This window comes from Choristoneura fumiferana, chromosome 13 (genome assembly GCF_025370935.1).
Source record: "Choristoneura fumiferana chromosome 13, NRCan_CFum_1, whole genome shotgun sequence".
NCBI lineage: Eukaryota > Metazoa > Arthropoda > Insecta > Lepidoptera > Tortricidae > Choristoneura > Choristoneura fumiferana.
The window spans coordinates 13,474,931-13,495,111 of record NC_133484.1 but is presented as its reverse complement, the minus strand read 5'-3'; the positions used below and the strand labels follow the sequence as shown (position 1 = coordinate 13,495,111).

The 20,181-nt window shown below is 36.1% G+C and overlaps 1 protein-coding gene across 1 annotated transcript in view; it reads left to right on the top strand.

The window, feature by feature from the left end:
- The window catches only part of Dfd (homeotic protein deformed), a 28,147-nt gene extending 12,068 nt beyond the window's left edge, over positions 1-16,079 (top strand). Inside the window, 3 exon segments of the mRNA XM_074096912.1 lie at positions 2,097-2,386; positions 2,389-2,568; positions 14,808-16,079. Of these exon segments, the coding sequence (XP_073953013.1) occupies positions 2,097-2,386; positions 2,389-2,568; positions 14,808-15,445 (1,108 nt within the window). The 3' untranslated portion in view covers positions 15,446-16,079.
- Positions 16,080-20,181: the final 4,102 nt, after the last annotated feature.

Below are 20,181 nucleotides of genomic sequence, written 5' to 3'. Positions count from 1 at the left end.
TCAGTGGCCCATTGAGCGGGTGTTCCCACCTTTTGTGGCTGCAGCCGTTTGGAAGCCGCTGCCATGACGCAGCAGTTTTCAGCCAGTGCTATTGTGATCGTCTAATTCAATAAAATCACCGGACATTTTTGTTTATTTGTTAGTCGGCTCCCTTGTCGGTTGGTCTATACTGTTGTATTGGCGGCTTACGCGGCATGATAGGCTTAGCGGCATGACTAGTGATTATGCTTTTGTTTTTGTTTAGTTAGTGCACGCCGGATTATGAGGAATTAGTGATGTGATCAAGGTTTTAGTAGACGGAATGTGAGTGGGCATATTTTTAAAAGAGACTGCTGTATTTATGTTGGTATTCTTAACTCATAAGGCGACAATGATAATAGTCAACCGTGTATTTTTTGTTACAGAATAAGTCAGTCACTTGGATCTAAGTATGTGTTTAATTTGCAAGTACTACAGCCAAGCTCAAAGTAGCTTTACGTGGTTGTCGAGTCTTGGGATTATTCAATTCCTACTATATAGTTTTCTGAGAGGAGTCCTGTGCCCAGCAGTGGGACGTATATAGGTTGGGATGATGATGATGACACAAAGTTTTTCTTATTTTGGGACTACCTAGTTGATTAGTGTCAGTTGTCCCACGCACGATATTTATTTCTTTTTGATTTAAAGGATGAGAACATTAATTGCGAGGTGTTGCATCCAAAGATGTTCACTCAAATCATGGTACTTACTTTCATATATGCGAATTTATTGCAAAACTGGGCTGTTAATTCTTGTAAATAATTTTGCATATCAAAGAAGAAATCGATACCTGCAAAAAATTATATTAATTATCTAATAAAAATTTTATCATACAGCATAAATTATCACTACCTACCTACCTAATTTAAAACCCAAGTTAATTTAAATCAATTTTGCATGGCATTAAGTTGTCATTGTCACCACGAACTGTGTTATTAACCAACTGTGAAATATTTATAATGGTTTGACAATTTTAGTATGCATCACAGACTATTAATTTTATCTTATTTATTTTCACTTGTTATGAGTAGTGATAGCAGTTTTTAATGAAAAATAAAAGAAACTGCATATTAAATATTTAAAAACGCTGCGTCGTTAGGAGAGACCATGTTCATTCTGTATTATTAAACAGCTTCTTAATCTCTTTTGCGCAAAAGCGCGAGTGAAACTTCTTTCTCTTATCTTCTCATAAAAAAAGCGACTATGACTAAGCGAGACAGGTATAGAACTGTTATTGCTCCTTCATAGTTAGCTAATACTCTCGGTTTCATTCGCACGCATTGGGTTGTTTACGCGTGGAAGGGGGAACGTTTCTGTTGCGGTTTGGTGCTTTAGAGTGGAGCAAACGATTCAATTTGAAGTTACAGCGTTTGTCATAAAGGTGGAATTGGTTCGTGAGTTTATGTAAAGACAGCTGAAGAGCAGCTCCGCCTTAAAAATGGAAGGTGGTATGTAAAAATTGATGAACATGTATAGGAGTCCTTAAAGTGACAGAGTGCCCGCTAGCCGCGTGTCGGGCAGTGTATATTGTCTCAAAATGTCCGTGGCGAGAGAGCGCGCGCGGCGCTCCCATTGTTTATTATCAAAAAGTGATAAATCAAATGACTCTGCAAATAAATACTTTGCAGTTTTTATGAGTGAACTGGCTAAAGTTGTGCGACAGTGATTTTAAAATGTTTTGTGAACTTGAAGATCAAGTGTATTGATAACAAGTGACACTTGGTTTAGCGAGATTTGTTGACGTGAGTTGGATTCTAAGCGTGAAGACTGAAAATTGTTAATGATTTATCTATTTTCAATAATAACGAATTTACTTAAGCATTTGAGACGTGATAGTAACACATTAAATAAAAACTCAGAGTGAAATAGCAGTTCTTGTTCTTATAAAAAACAAAATATCACGCTGTAGGTATATTCGAGCAGATTTGTAGCAAAAGGGCCATTTGATAACCTTTGACTGGCGGCCATGTTAGCAGACGTGTTGCGGAGGTGATGTTCTCCGGCCACGCCCACAATGAGCTCGTTCCTCATGAACGGAGGCTATCAGCCCCAACCGGACCCTAAGTTCCCTCCATCAGAAGAATATATAGCCAAGCGGATTATATTCCACCAGGAGAATACTACCAACATCAGCATCTGCAGTACGGATATCAGCACCAATATGCCCCGGTGCAGCTGAGCTCTGGTTATGGTTATGGGGGTTATTACCACCCGATCCCTCAGCATCCACCAGTGGCACCGCCGCCAAGACCACCAGAACCATCACATCCGTCAGACGCCGACCATGGCTACGTTCCATCTCATAATTCAGATGTTGCTCCAGGTCTAGCTGAATTAGGCTTAAGGCTTGAGAGACATATAGAAGAAGCGGCCCAGCAGGAAGAAAGCTTCATGCGTTAGGGAGAGAAGGGTCTCCCGCATCGGAGTTAGACGATGAAAGGCTACTTTTGGAGAGTCCGCCCATCGAAGATGATGATTCGTCTATATGTTCTGATAACAATGACAGGGTTATTTATCCTTGGATGAAGAAAATACACGTCGCTGGTGTTGGTAAGTATTGGTCGGGACATAATCTTACCTACATTTACCTATTTTGATTGAATAGGTAGATAAATACCTGATGAAGATTCATTAAATGCTGTACCGGACATAGGACACCATCTATGTAACCTCTTAACCGATGCTGTAATTCCACTTACCAGTCGTTACTACAACTAATGGAGATTAATCGTCAATTAAGACATAGATATTTATCTGTACTTTTTAATTGAAAATGTAAAATCAAATCTAGACCTCTAAGATTATCAGGAGTGCCGTACAAAGTGCCGTAGGTTTAGCGAAAACAGTCCATCAAAATAAAAAAAATGACGTTTTTGTTATATTACGACAAGTACCTAGTCAAAAATCAACTCAAGCTAGTCTCAGCTCAATTAAAAAATCTCTAGTGCTAGGTAGGTACGTCTTGAGAGCACGTTGCGGATTTATTTAAAAGTAATTAAATAACATTTACGTCATCTTCATCTGTTACCTACTGTTGTCAAAGCAAAAATTCCAGTTGTAATTTTAAATATTCAACATGAAGCCTTGGTCCATGCAACCGAAGCTTCGCTTTCGATACAGAACACCCTATCCCCAGGGAATTCTTATTCATTGGTTACATCATGAAGGACACTTTTATTTTAATTTCAGCTTTCCAAGGTTTCAAATGGACATTGGTTAATGTGATGATTAAGATAATACTTATATTTTTATATTAATCTAACAGGTTTGGCAAAAAATAACATTTCCACAAATGACAAGTTACAACTAAGAAAGCTCTTTTGCTAGTCGCTATTTTGATCGTTATAATTTTGAATCGGTTAATTATACTCGTAGTCCCATAAATATCACTATCTTTTTGGCCGTCAGTAAACGGGTCGCAGTTGTATTAATTTACATATTTTTCATTTTAATTAAAATCTAGCATGACGTTACCACCTGGCGCCAAAAGGGCGCCATACTAGATCTATTAATACTGTAAATATCACGATCTTGTCCCCACAAACAGATATTTTTTTTGAAGTCATAGCAACAAAAACAACAATTTTCGTTGTGAATAATCGAATATCGTTCCATTAGGTATGTAGGTACATACATTGATCAATGTACAAAGTGTATCGCGTCAAAGGCATGACTTCATTATAAAATAAAAATTCCTATGAAAATCTTTTAAGAGGTGTTCAATCAAAACAACCGAACCAATTTTAAAAATCTTAACCCACTGGCACTTCATTGCTCAGCTCAAATCCTTCAAATTCTTCCGGTAAGCTAATATTTTAGCAAGTTACTTTTATGATGTAGGTAGACTAGGAATAAGAACGGATTTAGTGAAATTCGAAATTCTGCCACAGTGGCATAGCCACGGGCGCAAGCTTCTTTCTAAACCCTTTTAAATTTAAACCGAATGCCGCGAAGACAAAAAATAGTTATCTTTTATTTTCATAATTTTATTGCCCGGTGACACTGTATTTTTGAGGCTAACAATGGAACATCAAAATGTTTTTGAATATCCCACTCAAACACGTGCAAAAGGCATCAAAGCTCTCAAGATTGCGAGATTAATGCCGTCACATTAGTTACCTTTTGGCGGTTAATTTTTACATTGTACGCCAACATTTTAAACGCATTTAACTCTTGTTGGTCCTTGAAGCACATAACAAATTGCAACCAATAAATATTGCCTCAAAATATTTGGATACTGGAGCCCTTAAGAATGTCTTTTGATGTGTTGTGACATATTACTAATGCGATGTCATTAGAGTCCTGGAAAGGACCTTTGTGTAATCTGACAAAGGCACAACACTCATGTTAATGAGCGCCATTTATTTTTATAGCTTTCGAATAGCAGTTTTGCGGTCGAGAATTTGCTTTGAAGATTAGCCGTGTCTTGTTTTTTTCGTAGTTGGGTTTGATATTGTCAAAGTTTTTTCATCGTGATTATAGTATCATTATAGTGATATGCAATGCAATGTTTTGTTGTTGTAAAGATGTGGCTCATTTGTATTGCTTTTAGGTTTCAATTTAAATCTCAAAGCATATCTTTATGGCAATATAAGTTATTAATAGTGAATATTTCAGAACATCCGGCCGAATTAGTCCGGGCGAATTGTAAAGGTTTTTCATCTGAATTTTTGATTTCATGTAATCATGCTGGTACTTTTTAACATCGATTGTATCGAATGTACCTAGGTATGGAAACATATTGTCAACTATAGTTAAAAAATCCCGAAAAACTATCATAGGGAGAGTTCAGTCAAACCTGTTCACCCATCTCCTAAAAAATCTTCATGATACTGATTAAATAATGAGTCACTTATTTCTTTGCTTTAAAAAAAAAGCCTGTTTAGTGTCCCACTACTGGGCAAAGGCCTCCCCTCTTGACCTCCACAACTCCCGTTCTGACGCAAATGACGCAATGTCAGGCAAGTCCTTTGCGTACGTGTCCAGATCATCCGGCCACCTCCTTCTCGGTCTGCCTCGATGTCGCTGGTCGTTCTCCGGCACCCATCAAGTAACTGTGTGAGCCCACTATTGTGGGTGCATACGACAGACGTGTCCAGCCCGGTCGCATTTTAGCTTAGCAGTCTTTTTCGTACCGTCGGTTATGCGTGTTTTTGAGCGCAGCGTAGTGTTCCTGATTCTGTCTATTCATTTTACACCTAATATGCTATGCTCTATCGCTCTTTGGCAAACCTTAAATTTGGACTTTTGATTTTCAGTCAGGGCCCATGTTTGTGGACCGTAGGTTAGAACAGGCAGGATACACATGTCGACGAGTTTTCGCTTAAGTAGTGTTATTGGAAGCTTTACCTTCAAAACCTCTTTCATGGACTAGTAGCTCTTCCAGGTGTTTTCGACGGGTCTTTCGACTTCTTTACCTTGTCGGTTGCTAAAAGAGACTACTTAGCCCAAGTATAATTATACAGGGTGAAAAGTTGAGATGGGGCAGCAAGGGCAGCTACTAGATCCCTTGCTGCTACGCGAAAATGCTCTTAGGAGACCTTTACTAACTTTTTGAGTGATGACAATCGACATTCACAGATTTTTGATTAAATATACAGTCAGCGAGAAAATTGACAGATTTGACTTTTTTTTTAATGCCAATCGGTCCCATTTCTATCAAGGGCAATGTTTAAACACTCTTTGAGACCAACTAAGGTAAGCGTACTAGAACACCCACAAATCAAAGAAAACTTTTTCAATACATTTCGTAGGGTATTAATTTCCTAAGTGAAACTTTGCATGTTGTTTTTTTACCAATATGAATCCTTTATGCTTTAAGAAAATTAAACAGTATGTAGACAACTAAAAACTGAACATTTTAACTAAAGTTAGTTTTAATCCAGTATTGCTGCCCCATCTCAATTTTCCACCCTGTATACTCGTCAATACCTTCGTTTTGTGCTGTTGGTCATAAAGTTGGGTTTTCGACCTATTCATCGCTAGTCCAATCTTAAAGCTTTGCAGTGCTGAGTTCTTGCAGCATTCATTCGAGGTCTTATCCTGGGCTGTTCGGGAAAAAAGGACAATGTCGTCAGCGAACCGGAGATTAGTTAGTTTCTTGTCACCAACAACTATTCCCCTGTTTTCCCATAAGACTGCTAAGCTTTTAAAGAGTTGCTGTTTTGCTAAAAAATGTAAAAAATTGCTGCTCGAAGACATGACACTTACAAACATTCTGCACTTTCTTTCTGGACGTGAACAATAGACACAATAGTTAAACAAAATAATAATTGTTTCTCTTTTTTAGTATAAAAATTCAATGTTTCCGACAATGCATTTCAAAAAACTTATGCATGCATAATTTAATAGTAGGTACTAAACTGTTTTTTTTATGTTTTTTTATTTGTTTTTATTGGAATATGGAACATTTGCTAATAAAAATTTAAAACCTTATAAAAACCAAGTAATTGATATTTAAATTTGGTAATAATTTGCTAGATAAACGCAATAGTACTGAGCGGCAAAAAATATGCAAATATATGCAGAAATGGGTAGGTAATGTTGAATGTAAAGTGGGTCAAATTTTGTGCCGCTGAGTATATTTCTATCCAATGATTTAAATAAAATAATACTAATAAGAAGAAGACAAAGAAAACTTACCTAAGAAACCTTAACTAAATATATCTAAGATGTTACTATAAAAATAAAAATTATAAAAAGAAAACCCCGTCCAAAAGATCTGCCTGTGGCAGAGTTCCCATGATGCTGGCCGCATTACCCCTTTGGACCGCAAGTGCGATCCGCTGGGATAAATACGTACCAGCTCTTGGGTCCCCAGAGGTGTCGATCAACCGGGAAGAAAGGGCCTTTATGAAACACTTCATATCGGCTGACCAAGGCCCTAGAGTCTCAACAGCAAGCGCCGCAAACTCGTAATCTTTTAATAAAGAGGAGTACTTGCGGCGCTTGAGGAGTTGGGCCTGATCAGCCGCAGCGCCGGCTTGTGAGCTAGTTGCCTGGATGTGGGACAGAGCGAAAGTATCAACGCATGTAGCGTCCCACACCAGGGCCCTACCGAGCTTCCACGGCACCAGGATAAAGAAATTTGGTAATGCGCTATTTCTATCGTAATATTTTTTTTATTCGACTGGAAGGCAAACGAGCAAGTGGGTCTCCTGATGGTAAGAGATTGCAGATGCGTTGCCAACCTAGAGGCCTAAGATGGGATACCTCAAGTGCCAGTAATTTCACCGGCTGTCTTACTCTCCACACCGAAACACAACAGTGCAAGCACTGCTGCTTCACGGCAAGATTAGCGAGCAAGATGGTGGTAGCAATCCGGGCGGACCTTGCACATGGTCCTACCACCTGCAAAAACAAAATGTAAACTCTTATAAATAATTTTGGTGAATTTTAATTCTGACGTGACCAATCATTAAAGCATTAGCAATCTCATATCAAGTAATTATTCACGTAGCCTTAAATGAGGTTTAAAAATAAATAATAAATCCATTTCCGCGCTTATTACGGATGTTGAGGTAGTGGCAGGTTATTCATTTTATCTCTCCGTTGACAGGTTTTTTGGTCGTTGTAAAATTATGCATGTATGACAACATTCATCATTGTTGTATGCGGGAATGTTTGTTTGACCGAATTTAATACCGGTTGCCGTACACTTTTTTTTTCTTGAAAATTGATATTACGATATAATCGTCTGGGTAAGATCTCAATAAATCGAAAAATTTACTATTTGCAAATATGCAATTGTACCTACTCTGTAACCTATGTTAATTGGGTGGATCTATATTCTGTCCCGTCAGTGAGGGGATAAAAGTAGTAGGTATAGTTTAATATAGAAGAAAATGTTGGCACATTTTACTACCATGCTTATTAGATGACCAATCATAGAAGGGGCTTAAAAGTACCACAAAAATGCATGTTTGGCAAATTATTAAACTTACGGTTTAAAGAATGACTCAGTTGACAATTTTTTTTTTTGGGTTTTGTGGAATACCTACTTTCGACTTAATCACATTTATTTTTACTATTATTTCCTAACTGTCTACAGCCATTTCTGAGTTTGGTATGAAAATATTTGTAAAAGATTTATAGTGAAGTATGACCGCCCTTATGTTGTAGTGTAGGTAGACATGTGCAAGTTTTTTATTCGAATGCGCAAATCAAAATTGAAAGTTATCAATAACTCATTGTAAGAGTTAAGTCAACTGTCATAAAGAACTTGATTAATGATTATACAAAATAAACTTAAACAAATACTCTTACATTCACTATTTGCTAAAGAAATTCTTATACGACATTTTTCACTTTTGAATATCTGACCCAATGTAAGTTTGCTACCACGCACTAACTTCAGGTCGATGTATCTTCTTGCAGGCCAAACTGGTTTGAGTTTACCACAGGATTTGTTAAGTTGGTGTAGTATATCGAAAATGGTACGTAGGTTGGTCGATCTACATATATACTAATTACAGATACTCGTAGTATCTAGGTCGACGTCATTTTAAACTTATATTTTAATATTATTAAGGTCCAAAGTATTTCTCAAAAATATTTATTTGATTAAGGGGCTGTTTCACCATCCATTGATTAGCATTAACCGACGGTTAAATGTGATGCCGTCTCCGTCTATTCGAACAAAACAAATACAGACGGCATCACACCTAACCGCCAGTTAACACTAATCAATGGATGGTGAAACAGCCCCTAAGAATATTTTTTAGCCTTAGTTGGGTCAACCAACTTTTATGTGTTGTATTCTGTCCCGTAACGCAGGAGACATCAGTGATACAATTTCTTAGAAAAATGTTTGCAATGTATTAGTAGGAGATGAACCACGAATCGCCTTAAAACTGTCACAACTCCACCCTTTTTAGTGGAACTTTGTTTCGATATATTTGTAAATCGAAACTTATTAATAGGCAGGAGACGTTACTATGGACAACAAAAGTTGTAGTCAGGTAATCCATTGTTACTAACACGAACACAAAAATATCTTTTAATCCCGTGATTTTATTATAACTTTTAGTGGATTTGTAGCCCATAAAATCAAACTTTTAATAGGTAACGCAGGAGACGTTACTATGGCAACAAAAGTTGATTAATCCAGTTACTAACACGAAAGAAATATCTTTTATCGTTTATTATGCATGCAAACACATTGTGAAGATGCGCCAATAATTCCAAACCTGATTCACGCGCAGAAGTATCCTTTCGCGCATTCTTATCAAACGACCATGATCGATGGGCGAAGAAATTGCTTACACCACATTCGCACCAAGCCCTTATCAACCGTCATTTGTTTCAAGTGAACAATAAGCTAAGTTCGACGGACCACCAAGCTGGTTCGATAACCAGATCGACCTGAGATTGTGAGATCGGTCATGAGACCACACGCTCGTCGCAGGTAGCCGGTAATTCAATTGAGATTGTCATCCTGATGATGTGATAGCGCGGGTAACGAAGCGGGGCCGCGGTAGCTGGTAACGGGTTTGCTTTTCCGCGGTCTTGCGTTGTGTTTGATGGACGATGTCTTCGAACGACGATTTTTGTACAAGGACTTACTAAGGTAGGTTTGCTGAGTAGTCGCTATAGGGTTTTCGAGGCGAACTATCGATTTAGCTCGGTCGACCAGGTATTATTGATGCCAATATTATTTTTATGCTCTCAAAGGGAATAATATCATGTGAGCTATTTAGTGAACGAACGCATCTCCAATTTAAAATACGTCTGTACGTCCATATCCTCGATTTGTTTCAGTCGTGTCGCAACTCATCAACGGCCGAATAATGAGCAGTACTTTGTCATCGTCATCGGAAAGAAAAAATAATATAGTTATATTTACGCAAAATTCACGAAACTGAAAGATTGCTAGGTACCTACTCTGTTTAGGAACACGTTTAATTTTTAAATAATTACTCTCTTTTCATCTTATTCTTGTGCGTCACAAACAATTTAAAAGCACCATCATAACTATACGCAAAAGGAACGACGTATACACAAAGCTAGCTCCAGTACAAGCCACGTTCTTCCCATCTTCCCGACTAGATAGGTACCTACCCTATTTGTACACAATGTACATATATGTACTGCATAGACCCGCATCAGGCCTGACCACTCGGGCAATCTCGGCGCGCCTCAGACGAACCGCGCCTCGCATTCTTGAGAAATTCCCGGACTGAGGAACTTGTGGCCGTCCCTCTCTGCGCCCGCTTAGATTGATTTCGTATTTGTGGTAGACGTTGGGAATTGTTGTCGGTTCTGTTTGAACTGAGAGTATTCAACATTTTATTTTTAATCTGTGTTAAGCATTTACTTGTAACAGAACATTGAGCAGTCGCCGTTTTTAAATTTGTTGAATTGAACAACGAGCCAAGCATAAAGCCAAACATTGCTACAAACATTTAAATACACGATCATTCTAAGAAACGCTCTAGTATAAAAATGCTCGTCAAAAATTTTATTATTCACCGGACGTATGCTCGACAAAAAGCTCGAAGCAAATCTACCATCGTTTTGCTTGAATGTTCGCTAGGGCGCTCGCTAGAATGCTCACTAAAACACTCCTGTTTATTTTTTGAGCGTTTACCTGTAATTTAACATTCGCTAGAATGCTTATTATAAATGAATGCTCAAGTTTATCAGCACTTTTAGTAATTGATTCTACATATTATTATGCTTATCCAATTTTAAATATGTACCATCAGCCAAATATGTGGTCCACCACCCTAATGTTGATAATCGTTTGCGTGTCATAAATCAATAATGCCAATAGACGTGTCTGTCGACTTGAAAGTTCGACTTTAGCGACATGTTCATTTGATAGCAACTTGTTTAAAAATTGATAGACCACTTATTTGGCTGATGGTACATACCTAGATTAAATTTCCTAGCGCTTTGAACCTCATAAAAAAATAACAAAGTGGTTAGTAGACGTCAGAGGGACCGTAGAGCTGGCAACATCCTCGGACGATATTTAACTTAGCTATTCAAAAAGGGAACGCTGCCTACCTAAGGGTACCTTGCTTGAAGGGAATGCTTTAACCCTTTTCCAGGCATAGCACATATAGCAACCACATAAATGTACACACAAATATTCGACCTTACTAAATGTACAATATGGTACAAAATAATTTGAATTCGTTAAAAATATTATTCATTTTTAAATTACTCCTTCACAGGTAAACAACATATAACTATGATTTATTTAGTTAGCACATCTAAATTCGCAGAGCCTGGAAAAGGGTTAAATATTTTTTTTAGTTTCTTTTGTGTACTATTTTTATGTATTTTAAGTTAGTTCTACTTAGTTGCATGCAATTAGAATAATTTATTTGTTAAAAAAAATTTCAAAACAATCTTATCACTACGTAGAAGTGAGTGAAGTCGTAGTTGCTATATTTGAAGAGAACTCACATACGTAGATAGATATACCTACATAAAAATATTAGATCATCGCCTTTGTATTATTAAGCAATTATATTCAGTGTGATTAATCCTTCTAATTTAATGACGGTGATTATGTAGGTACGGCCTATAAATACAAAATTACTTTGCAATGAAGTAAAATGAAAAAGGATACATTTTTTGCTGTCGTTTTTACCCGCCTGCGTCAGAAAATGACTTAAATGATCTTTGAATCATTTTGCTTTACTATAAATACGTAACAATAAAACTAGGAAACGGTTATTGTATAGCGTGTAACAGGAATCCTGTACGATAATTCGCTGGTGTAAAGTTAGGTAGGTAGGTTCCTCAAGGAAGTTATAGGTAAAACAATTTAAAAAAACCACCCAAGTGTGAGTTCATGTTTAACTAAAAATCAAACTAGATCTAGACTCATGTTGAAGTTCATAAAGTAGAGCCATAAATAATACGGTTCCTATATGGGACACCCTTAATTTTTAAGGTTCCGTTGCCAAAATGTCAAAAACGGAACCCTTATAGTTTCGCCATGTCTGTTTGTCTGTCTGTCCGTCCGTCCATCCGTCTGACCGTCTGTCCGCTGCGAAATATCTAATTTAACAACACGATGTTAGTAAATATAATATTTACAAGGAAAACTATTACGGCTAAGTTTTCTTAAGAAATGTTAGTAGTTTAGGAAGAGAAGAGAGAGAGAGAGAGAAGAGTAAAAAATAGCAGCCTCTATAACTTGTAAAATATTCCCACTTGGAAATACCGTACCTATTATAAAATACAAAATCCTTAGAAAAATCCTGAGCGTGCCCGGCACGCTCTTACTCGTAGCTGGTTTTTTCTTTTCATTCTCTGTGTAACGGTTAAATTTAATATAGAAACCTCAAATTCCGAACGATAAAAGGGGTAAATCAACACATTAGCAAATAATATAACTGATCTAGCATCAGTCAGTCTGTGACAATTAGACGGATAGGAAGCGACAATAATAGGATTCCGTTTGTTACTCTTCGGTTACAGAACCCAAAAATAGTGTTTAGAAAAATTTACACCTAAAAAAATCTAACTAGTTATTCCAAAGTTTCTCGAAAGACTTTCCCTGATTTTGTATACCCGTGATTGTATTTGATAAGTATGTGCAAAAACCGCCCCTTTTGATCTTAAATCCTATATACAATTTTTTTTTAATTTATTTATATAATACATTAGAGTAAGTATTTGAATATACAGCAAATATTTCTCTAACTTCTATTGTGATGTCTTTACACCCGAGTGAATAACATTATAGTACAGGATTTTAGTTACATCCGATATAACAACTTGAATACATAACTTGCACTACGTATAAAGTATAACTTTCCTTAATTTTTATTTCTTTCGCTAATGTAATGTATCAATTTATTACAGTACGGGTAGGAAATTGGGAAATTACATCGTAAATGACTCCACAAAACGCCTTTGTGGGCAGAATTATTAGCTCTATATACGCATTGTAAAAGAAAGAATAGGGCTGAAATTGTTGGAAATACGTAGGCAGACCAATAAACAATCACTTTAACTGTATAATAGGTCTAAAAGCAACAATTGGGTAGACGAACAACCTTTAGTCACATAAACTTCGCACGCAAAAAGACTAGCCAAGAGTAAAAAAATATGTGTTCTTTACTTCTTTTGTATCGGTGGATATTGTGGATTGATGATCAAAAAAAAACTGGCCAAGTGCGAGTTGGACTTGCGTGTGTCAAAATATACGCTATAAATGACCACAATCTATAAAAATCCAGTAAGCCCAGAGCCCTGTTTCTAGTGAAAATGTACTTAAGCAGTGAAGTGTTATTTTATATCGTGTGGCGTCACGGAACCACGCAAAGAAAAGTTTTATAGCAAATGGACTGTATGAGGAGAAACTGGCTAAGTTTAGAATGACCTAAAAAACTGGGCACAGAAAGATGGGCTTTCGGTTAATACTGCCTTTATCATTCCAGATTAATTACAAAAGACTCACCATGCCTTTCCTCTGCGATAGCGAACCCGTGGAAAGTTTTCAGCAGCAGCTAAATGTCTTAAAAAAGTCACAAGTACGCACGGATTACACAAAATAATATTCTTTAACACAGCACAACTAAAATGTTCTCTTGATGTAGTAGGTTTTAATTAATTAATAAAATATTGAAATAAAATGTGCCTTCTTCTGGCGAGTTCAAATTGACACTAATTGCGCGCGCAGACCATAGCCAATACCTTCGTAGGCAGCGTTTCGTTTCAGTCAGACTTAGCGCAGCGCTTTTACAAATTAAAACTAGAATAAAAAAGGCGATATATCGAACATATCGGTTGTAAAAAAAAGTACAGACATTGCTATTTGGCGAGAGCGAGACGGGAAAATCTATCCGAACGGACCATGGTACGAGCTACTACCGCTAACAAAAATTTTATTGCTACAAAATACACAAGTATGGAACCCTAAAAACAAGTATTAATATAGAGGTACTTGGTGTGTGTTGCAGCGGTGCTAAAGTGCTATAGTAACAAGACATTATTGATACAAATTCAGCTAGCGCTCAGTTTAAGCTTTATGTACCTATTATGAACATTTAAGTCCAGCAGCTATAGGTACCCTCAAGGTATTTAAACAATTCAATTCTGCAATTCTTGAGAAGACTCAAACTTTCTTGACAAGCAACAAATATCATGTTTCTTATCACAACTTCCAAAAACGACATATATTTCCAAGTCATACATGGTAATTAAACCAAAATTATCCTCTAACAAGGCAACTACTCCCATAATTTACTTTACGCAATTAATCAAAACAAAAAAGGAAGCTCATGCTCGCACACGTATTATTATGCACATTAATTAAGGCTATGCATTATTCAGGCTGGCAGGCCACGCTACCTAACTTGACCACACGACAATTAATTGCCTGTATAGAATTATAGATAGGCTAGGTGTAATCCATCTTTTAGATACATATTTAGGTTCGATGTTTATGCGTAGCTGTTGTACATAATTTAGCTATCGATAGGTATTGTAGGAGAAGGTTTTTTTGGTGGTTTATTTGGCTACTATGTATTTATATGACTTTACCTTTCATGATGGAATAATCATTGCCTCGAACCTGAATGCCATTGCATCGAACGGTTACTGTCAATTGCCTTTATACTTACAACAACAATAAGCAAAACAGTGATGCGCTAAATTAAAACTTAGATTCCAACTCTATTATAAGACTAACTATGACTTTGATTATTTAATTAAAAGAAAATATCTATTTAGAAACCAACAGTTAACGTTTGATAAGATTTTTATTTACCTACCTGCAATAACTTCGTTAAAAGGTTTCTTTAATTATTATTTTTTGTCCTCAGCAAATGGCTCATTTCAACCTGGAATGGAACCAAAACGACAACGCACGGCATACACCAGACACCAAATTCTAGAGCTTGAAAAAGAATTCCATTATAACCGGTACCTAACGAGAAGAAGAAGAATAGAAATAGCCCACACTCTAGTCCTGTCAGAGAGGCAGATCAAAATCTGGTTCCAAAACCGACGGATGAAGTGGAAGAAGGACAACAAACTGCCGAACACCAAAAACGTTAGGAGAAAAACTAATCCCGCCGGGATCACGACCACGGCCAAGGGAGGCACACCAAAGAGTAGATCAAATAAGAATACGAACAACAACGATAAGAAGAAATCAAACAACAACGGACGACCAGATAGTATAGAGAATGTTACAGATAATATTATGAACGAACTACACTGTGTTGGTGCGCAGAATCTTTCGCATGATCCGTCGATCAGTCCTATGGGTCAGATGGGGCCAGGGCATACTATGACGCAGCATCATCTCCACATGATGGGCATGCATGCTGGCATGGACCCAGGACTGGCAGCCAGCCTGGCAGCCCACGGTTCGCCGGTCCCCACCGGTTGCGGCTCTGGAATAAACCAGACTAATCAGCCAGTCATCAAATCGGACTACGGTCTAACCGCCTTATAATGTGTAAAGAAAAAAACTATATTTTCCCTAAACTCTCAGTTTTCTTACCATTCCTTTGTATAAGCTGTACTAAAGTGATGAATAAAGTTTAATTAATTTAAGATTATTTTAAGTTGTGTAATGTTATGTAGGGTAACCAGTCAAATAATTGGATGTTTGAATAGGTAAGCGGGAAACTTTACAATGTCAAAAGTGTGATTATTAATTATTTTAGGCTATAGACTCTTCGTGTGTTGGGTTTGTACATTTTGCTTCAAGTCATTGTCGTCATTTTTACATTACAAGCTCTATTGTGCTAGGTTATATTATTTCTTTAATGTATTAACTCAGTATTAACAGTAAAATATTCTTAATCGACACGAGTTCTCTATGATATTAGCAAATTTTGTAAAGTTACCATTTATTGTGCAGTTTATATTTAAGAAAATGTATGAAATATTATCTGTTCTCGTTCTCTATGTTGTGGATATACAATTATTTATATTTTTGTATTGTATAAAATGTAGTACTTGTGTATAATCATAAATTGGCAATGACTTAGGTTTAGGTACAAATTCTTGGCAGTTAGTTTTAAATGGAAATTGTTTTGTAACTAAAATAGGAGAAATGTGAATACGAAACCAATAAAATAGTAATTATGAGAAATTCAACTTTTTATTTCTTACTGTGAGTCACGTTAGATTATAAAATTGCAAAAAGATAAATAAAATGCGGGCAAACCTAAAGTATGGTATACATCAGGTATAAGGATGACATAAAAACAAAAACTAGGTACAATATGTAATTAACAATGATGACCGTTAAGCTTAGCTTATGTCAGTACGATAAAAACGAATAATTAAAAAGAAACTACAAATAAAATATCAGCAAATTCAATGTATTTTACATTTATTTAAAAACAAAGACATAAGATTAAACTTGTGCAATCAATAAATCAATCATTAAGTAATTTGCTGTAAACATGCAGACTTAACAGACTTTACTACTGTAAAATTTACCTATCAAATTATGTACAGTATAGTGAATAATGTTTTGCCATCATATTTTTTCGGAAAAGTTCGTAATATCTTGTTTTCTCAATTAGCTTACTGAAATTTACGAAAGTATACGAAAACATAAGTAGTAAGTAAAACACGATGAAAAAAATGTATTCACTCGATCTGTACTATAGTATTCTAACTAGTATAAACTATGAAATACTATCCCAGAATATGGAGAAATGAAATAAAAAAATGGCGCCTACAAGATTTATAAAGAACTGACCGTAGATACCCAATCGCGCCCATCGCCTCGATATCATAACCTTGTGACATTCATATCGAACGAAATGAAAGCAAAAATCGTAATGTATTCGTTGAATGTGGAATCATCAATCAACGTCGACGGCTCATTGTGTGGCCCGCACGCTACGTCTTCTGCCAGGGTACAGTCAACAGTAAAATATGGATACAGTCTACCGATCGAACATAAAGTTACTGATTTTGAACGAGATAGTAAATAAATACAAACTAAAATGCAAGTTTTCTATGCAGATTACGTGTGTTTAATAAATATCAAGTGTTCAACATTATGATCTATGGTTGTCTAAATTCTAAAGAATAACGGTTAGTGTCAAAGTCTGCGTAGGTAATATTTCAATGTTTTTTTTACGGAAGTCAATTTTTTAAACTAAATAAACAGCATTTCTAAAGCATCTAGTTTAGAAATTATAACGGACAGGGAAAAAAAGTACGAAAGTGCTGTGTTAAATTTTATCATAATATGCATCTTATTTGTATTTTAGCCAATCGTGTAATCCGTGTAATCAAGAATATATTTTTTTTCTTTCTTTCTATAATATAGCTGTTTTAGCTCTTCAATCAAAGTAGATAACAATTAATATACGACGTACGACGTAATAATCTTTTGCACCTACCTGCTTAAAGCAGTAGCCGTCCTTCTCTGTCCCGCCACTTCTCTCTTAGCACCCGCTGATATTTGTACCTATGTATTTATGTACAAGTATGCATATTCATGTCCGTTTCAGTCTTCATTCTTAATTTATAACAGGTCCAAAATAACATTATTTACTCAAAGTATAGCAAGGTAGATTTTCTGCATCTAGGCAATCCAATTCGGAATAGCTTATATTAAAAGAGATGACATACAGAATTGGGCTCTACCCGTACTATACCCTACTGAATATCATAAATGCGAAAGAAAAGTCTGTCGTTCCGCTGCTCAAGATGAAATTTAGTATGAAGATCGCTTGATACCCTGGAAAAGACTGAGTATTGTTTTATCCCAGAAAACTGCGCAGATTTTGCGGGATAGGCTATATATGAATTTTTCACAATTGGAGTCGCGAGCTAAAGCTAAAGTAGAATGTAACTTTATTTTATGTGTCCTATAAGTATTTTCCAATTCTGTAGTGTACGCTTAGTGGGTACTCATAGTTACGAAGTAAATGGTAAAGTTAATAGGTACTAGGTAGTACAACTACGTCAGACTGTACACCTTTATCATTTGATGCAAAGCCAGAAGGAATCGATGGAGGTGGTGGTGGGTGCCTACAATATGTTTTACTCTAGGTAAGTCTTTTGTCTATAATTTAATTGAATTTCATTAGGGACGTGGACGATGTACGTATTGAAGAAATAATAGGTAGGTGTAGTTTCTTTAAAATTAGAAAAAAAGTGATCGATTGTTTTTCTTGATATGTAGGTAAGGTAAAGTTTATCTTAGTAAACAATATTTTTATATGTGGTACCTCATATAATCTGCAACACTTTGCTATAAAGCAATATTTTGATGATAAAATAATAGTAAATATATTAATATCATTTCACATATTGAAATATCATCAACACAAGACCGTCAGTAATCGGGTTTAAACGAACTATCAGGTTCAGCAATCATCGAAACAGCTGGATAAAAAATATAATTTATCACTTTTTTCCAGTCCTACCAGCGGGTGTATCAGCAGAAAGATTGGCTCTAGCCTTATTATAAGCGTTGATTGCGCTGTAAAGTGCACATTCCACGCGCATGCGCAAAACATCTTAAAGTAGCGGGATGAAATATTCGCAAGGTATCACGATTACATTCAAGCCCTTTTTGCTGCGACAATATTTTGATTTAATGCTCTTGTGGTAAAGTTACATGAATGTTGTTACTATTTTCATCATCATCATCATCAACTGGAAGACAGTATAGAGAGAAATGTCTCCATCGTTTGAAAGCCACAATGAACTCTTGTGATATCGTCAGCAGGGCTACTACGAAACTCGAAACTCGAAGTTCGTATCGTACTGTCCCGCTGACGCTTATATTATTTAATACGAGAGTGAGATAGACGGTACGATACGAACTACGGTACGTTTCGCAGTAGCTAGCCAGTCTACTTAATGGGAGGCCAGCTAACGTCTTTTGAAAAAAAATTGTTAGCAAAAAAGTGACATAGGTGTGTATAGTAATACCAGTATCTATTGGCAAAAAATACTCTAGCCTGATGGCCAAGCTAAGGTTTTATCATCAACCTACTGTTTAAACTTAAATAATCTAAGCACACGACAAAAACTATCCATTGCACACAATAGAGTCTACGTCGGCGCGCCAAAGCTTAAACCCTTTGCCGATTTTTCGAACTAAACAATACCTTTTTGTTCAAAAATTTGTATGCAAATAACAAGATTTGCTACTACCGTTTGAGGGATTTATTGACAAGCTTTTAAACTTGTCCCCTGAGACGCTTTTGTCGACGGGTTAGCCGGTAGCATTTTACTGTTAAAATATTTTTGGAATTGTTTTGTCACCTTTGAAAGAGTTAGCTGACCCGAAATAGCTGTCAATCAATTTTTAGTAGACGACTTGCAAAAAAATTTGCCGTTTCTGATACGGTTCGTTATAATTTTTTAGGTAAGTGAATTTTGTAATTGTCAGGATAAGTCCTTAAATCTCAGGATTTTTAGGTTCTTTTTAGGATTACTGCCGTATTTTGTCTCAATAAATCTTAATCAAATGGAATAGGTTTTTAGATATTTTTTATCAAAAAGTTACAAAACAGTAACTAACAGAAGCTTATCAAGCGTTTTACGAATAGTTAAGCAGATATACACCTCCTGTTCTGCTTGTATTTAAAAAAAGAAGATTGAAAGTGTTAAAAGTTTGGATTATCATGCTTCAACGAAACTAATTGCTCAGCTCTTCTGGGAAGTGGATGACTAACAATTGGGATCAATTAAAATGAGGTACATACTGTATGATCATTCGTTTGTTTTTGTTATTATGCCAAATTTAATATAAGGGCATTTTCGCTCTGTATTCGCAGCATCTGGATTAAAAAAGGCATATTTTTAACCGAGATTTTACTTGAAAAAGGTTCACTTCCACTGGTGAGTATCATTAGTTTTTATTTTATTTTATTTAGATATTTAATAAAATACATATATGAAAACAAGAAATAAAAATTATGAAATTTAATCGGGGATAGTGCAAATCCGCGTAACTAGCGTTGGCTGAGGTCCGCGTATCTGAAAATTTCGCCTTTTTTCAATTTGTGTTCCAAATTCATTGAAATAAAACAAATGTGAAGTTTAAGCCATTCTTTGTAAACCTATTGCAGATAGGTACGCGATAGCAACGTATGGCAGAAAAGCGAATTTACATTATCCCCAGCGATTTGCATTTTTTTTATTATTAGCTCTATGATCTTAAATATCTTGAAATTTTCCTCCAAAATAAACACGACTGATCAT